The sequence below is a fragment of the Diabrotica undecimpunctata genome, chromosome 7, assembly GCF_040954645.1.
Source record: "Diabrotica undecimpunctata isolate CICGRU chromosome 7, icDiaUnde3, whole genome shotgun sequence".
Lineage (NCBI taxonomy): Eukaryota > Metazoa > Arthropoda > Insecta > Coleoptera > Chrysomelidae > Diabrotica > Diabrotica undecimpunctata.
The window spans coordinates 156,366,826-156,371,656 of record NC_092809.1 but is presented as its reverse complement, the minus strand read 5'-3'; the positions used below and the strand labels follow the sequence as shown (position 1 = coordinate 156,371,656).

The following is a 4,831-nucleotide window of genomic DNA, read 5'->3' as shown; positions in this document are numbered from 1 at the left end:
ATCGAGTAACAATAATGTCTACCGGAAAAAAAGAAAAGCTCCAAAATACACAGAAGATCAATTAGAGAGAATTCCGAGATGTTGCCGCGCGTTAAGGCGAGTGCATTTCGTCAACAAGTTGATCGTGATGGACGATGAAAAATATTTTACTTTGTCCAACTCTGAGATAAAGGGTAACGATGGGTTTTACACGAACGATTACGAAAATGTACCTGATGAAATAAAATTCAAATGTAAGAAAAAATTTGAGGACAAAATTTTGGTATGGTGAATCCATACCACCAGTGGTGGTCACCAGTTTGTGAACACACATCATGCAAATGATCAAATAGCCTTTTGGCCAGATCTTGCTTCGTGTCATTACGCGAGGATCACAAGGGACTGGTACGAAACTAACAACATTACCTTTGTACCGAAAGCAGACAATCCCCCCAACCTACCTCAGGGTCATCCAATTGAAGAGTTCTGGGCAATATTAAGTCGGAAAGTCTATAATATCGGATGGGAAGCACAAAATCAGGATCAGTTAAGACGCCGCATATATACAAAAATTAGAGAAATTGACGACTCCAAATCGAAAATAATGGTCCCTTGTCTGTAATTCGAATTTTGATTTATAATAAGGATAGTTAAGTTAAATTGTTGAATAATGTAATAAAAATATAAGATTATTGTGGTCAGAGTTATATGCTTTTCAAATTTTTCCCAAAACTTTAGGACCATACGTTAATAAGCTCATTGCTATGATTCGGATTTATTTTTTGTGCTTATTAGCATGTTGTCCTATGACATCTTTTATAAAGGGTGTGTTTACTTATTATAATTAAATTATGAAGGATCTTTGTTTTTAAATCTAAGCTGATGGTTTTATCTCAACTTGATCAACATAGATTGCTGCATTGGCAATGTCAAAAATCGTTTTTCAAAATAAAATTATCTGTAGAAATTTCGTGTTTACTTTGCTGTTAAAGCAAAAATAAATTACGTTATATGATCTAAACGCATAATGGAATTGCATCCTAGGTTTGGGCATAAACAGTTAGGGGTCGACCTACGGCACGTTGGACAGATAATAAATAGGACAGAGGGGTACAATAAATTTGATTCACACGGTTCAAAAGCAGGAGAACAGAAGGCAACTTAGGTAGGCCTGTCTTTAGAAGTGGACGCTACAGGTTGTGCGATGATACCATGAGTACTAGTACAGTTTTTTTATCACAACCAATTTTGTTATAAACCTTATAGTTGATGCAGCAACAAAATATTTTTGTTATATTTATTATCTAATAAATAAGTACGTAAGAGAAGTCCTTGTATTTTCGGAACGTCATCAGGCCACAAAGAAGTATGAATACAACTACGGCGAGAATCCCGGCCGCGACTAGATCGATCGCACTTAAGGGCGCGGATGAAGGAACAGCTAGGGGTGGATTGGCTCTATAAGAGATATTCGAAATCGTTTCAGGGTTAAAGAAAACAGAACCTAAAATAATATAGAATATTTTTGTTAATCGCCGTTTTGTTATTATAAGACTTAGCTTTATATAAAAGTTATTTTTAATACATATAACACTAAACAAATATTTAAACCCTAGGATTAGTTATTATACGCGATATACTAACAAAAATTAATTTAACGAACTTAGAGATAAAGTTTCAGGTTATTATAATGTTAATATTTGTAAAATTTTACAAGAAATATGACTTCTTTAGGAAATTAGGAAATTGCTTGATATATGCCATCAATTTTTTACCGAGTAATTTGCGCAGGTCTGCCTCAAAATTATTATAGTCCAGTTGGGCTAGACGAAAAAAAGGCCGAACCTTGCATGGCGAGCTACCTTAAATTTTATTATTCTAACCTTTAGTACTGTACTCAACATTTTCAAGGTAGCAGCAATTGAGTGTTCTGAAGCATCAGTTTCAACAACAAATGGCATATTTTCGTTGATAGCGTGAACAGATGACTTTGCAACTATAGATTTCAGATTTTCAAAACTGGATAAAGCATCTTCATTCAATGGAAAATTGTTGACATGAGCTAATGTGTGGACCCTTTCGGAAAATTTGGGAATCCATTTTTGATAATGGGCAAACATACCTAATACCCTTCTGAGAGATGCAGTGTCATTCGGTGGAGACATTTTTAATAAGGGTTGTAGTCTGCTAGCATCGGGTTTTATGACATGGTTTGGTCCTATAGTATAACCAAGTAAGTTTATTACTGTTTGATTGAATTTGCTCTTGGTTTTGTTTAGTGTCAAGCCATATTTGTCTGTGGCCTTCAGAAAGTTCTCAAGATTTTTGTCATATTCTACTTTCGTCTTACCACAAACAGTTATATCATCAAGATCGGCATATGTCCCTTCAAGGTTTTCTGTGCGTATGAGCCAGTCGATTGTTCTTTGGAAACTGGCTACACCATTGGTAACACCAAACGGAATGCGACAAAATTGGTACAGTTTCCCAGCAGCTTTAAAAGCTGTGTACATCTTTTCATGTGGAAGTATTGGAACCTGATGGTATGCACTTTGGAAATCTATTGCACTAAAGACAGTGAATTGTGATACATTGGAAACCATTTCCTCGATATTTGGCAGTGGATAGGCATCAAGTTGAGTGAATCGATTAATTGTTTGAGAATAATCAATGACAAGCCGCTTCTTGTGAGTTTCGTTTTTGGTAATAAGCACTTGCGCTCTCCAAGGGGACTGACTTTCTTCAATAATGCCATCATTTAAAAGCTTCTTTCCTCCTTTTTGATAAAAATCTGATCTTCAGCACTATGCCTGCGCGATTTTACTGCGATAGGTTTACAATTTGAAGTCGGGTTATAAAATAAAGGAACTGCAGGTACTGAGGCTTCAACTACACTACATACCTTGAATACTTCTTTAGGTCCTCCAAATTCAAACTCTAGACTTGAGTGGTTAGATAGAACATCATGACCAATTATAATATCAGCAGAGAGATTTTTAACTATAAGTAAATTAATGTTGTCGTAGGAGTGGTCACCAATTTTAATCTTTTGAGTAGTCACACCTTTAACTTCAGAGGTGTGTGATAATGAGGCCATAGAAACAGTCTGAATGCAAGGCTTCCTAGGGAGTTTGCACAGGTAAGCAAAGTTTTCATCAATAAAACTGACAGAGCTACCAGTATCTATAAGGGCATCAGCACGAAGACCTTTTATAGATGCAGGCACTATAGCTTTTTACAATGAAACAGGATTAGCAGCAATAATGCAGGCTGTGAAGTTTTCATAGCCTTCAAATACGTTGGCAGATGCACTAGTGCTCTTGGAGCGGCAAACCTTTGCAAAGTGTCCCTTTTTATTACAGGATTTGCAAATGGATTCTCGAGCGGGACAGTTCTTCCTTGAATGTATTGGCCCACCACAGAAAAAACATTTGTGTCCTGACCTAGAAGAGTTAGTAGAGTTGATAGCAGCTGTCACAGTGACACATTCAGAATTTGTTGGAGAGCTCTGTGACTCAAATTTATAGTTACCAGGTAGCGCACTAAGTGTCGAATGTTGATTTGAATAAACCTGAGAGTTGAGTTCTGCCATTTCCATTGAAATAGCTATATTGTAAGTTTCTTCTAAAGTTAGTGTTAAACTCTCTAACAGTCTCGATCGTATCTTTGTGGATGTCATTCCAGCGATAAAAGCTCCACGGATTGTATCATTTTTATTAGTATCAGCATCTACAGCAGTAAAATTGCAGTCTTTTGCTAACTGTTTTAAAGATTGCATGTAAGAATCGATAGACTCATCTGCCTGTTGTCGTCTAGTGGTTAGTATGTGACGAGCATGAATAGTATGGTTTGGTTTGATGTATATTTTGTCAAGGGTTTGAATGGATTCGTTGTAAGTGTTACAATCCCTTATATAGGTATATACTCGTGGCGAAATATGATTTATTAACAGTTGTAGCTTAGTGTCATTAATATCTAGGGGTGGTACAGCAGCACTATCAGCAGCAACAGCGGAAGTGACAATATGGGCAGCTAAAAAGTTCATAAAAGTTCTTTTCCAATGGTCCCATTCCTTTGCTGTTGATTTCACAGATGGATCCCCGTCGAACCTCTCGGGTCTTAGATACTTCTCCATTTATGTTGATTAAATTGAAATGATTAAATTGAATGTTTGTATTTTGAGAACGATTTCCGAAGTGGAAATTGAAACGTCAATAAATGTATTTTAACCTTTAATTGTACTCAATAGTAGTATAAATTAAAAATGGCAACTTAGCCGCCATCTTAAATTTAAAGAAAACCCATTTCTGCTCAATATCTCCGTTATTTTCAAGTTTTTGAAGGAAGACACAAGAGGCGCCAGACAATCTTTCACAAGATCGGCTGGTAGAAAGAAATCACAATTGTCAAAGTTATTAAAGATGATTCTGCAAACAAATATACCAATTGACAAAAGATCTCGGACCTAGTGTTTGACCCAAGAATTTTCCAACTTAATATAGAAGTTAACAAAATGCTAAATTATGCACAAATTATTGCTGATCGCAATACAAGAAACACAACATACAAGGGAAAAAATCCCATGCTATGATCTTCTTGGTGCTACTTACGACAGAGCCTACGGTGTAGTACGCAAAGACATAGAAAATGCAGCCTTAATTTCCACTTTCATTAAAAATAATATCCACGAGGCAACTGTGAAAATCAGCGAAATAACAATAGCTAATATTTATAAGCCTCCTGCTCTGATCTGGCCTACACATGTTCTTAATCCCTACAAACATCCAGACAGATACGTAGGAGATTTTACGTCACCATGATATGTGGAAGTCCTCCGACAATGAAAAAAATT

General features: G+C 36.2%; 1 protein-coding gene across 1 annotated transcript; it reads right to left on the bottom strand.

Annotated features, from left to right (window-relative positions):
• Nucleotides 1-3,214: 3,214 nt before the first annotated feature.
• LOC140446700 (uncharacterized) lies at nt 3,215-4,114 on the bottom strand. The gene has a single exon (XM_072539298.1). The coding sequence runs from the start codon at nt 4,112-4,114 to the stop codon at nt 3,215-3,217; it is 900 nt and encodes a 299-aa protein (XP_072395399.1).
• Between the last annotated feature and the right edge of the window lie 717 nt (nt 4,115-4,831).

What these genes read in the sequence shown, in the direction of transcription:
- LOC140446700 (XM_072539298.1), bottom strand. Translation starts at nt 4,114, where the DNA reads ATGGAGAAGTATCTAAGACCCGAGAGGTTCGACGGGGATCCATCTGTG.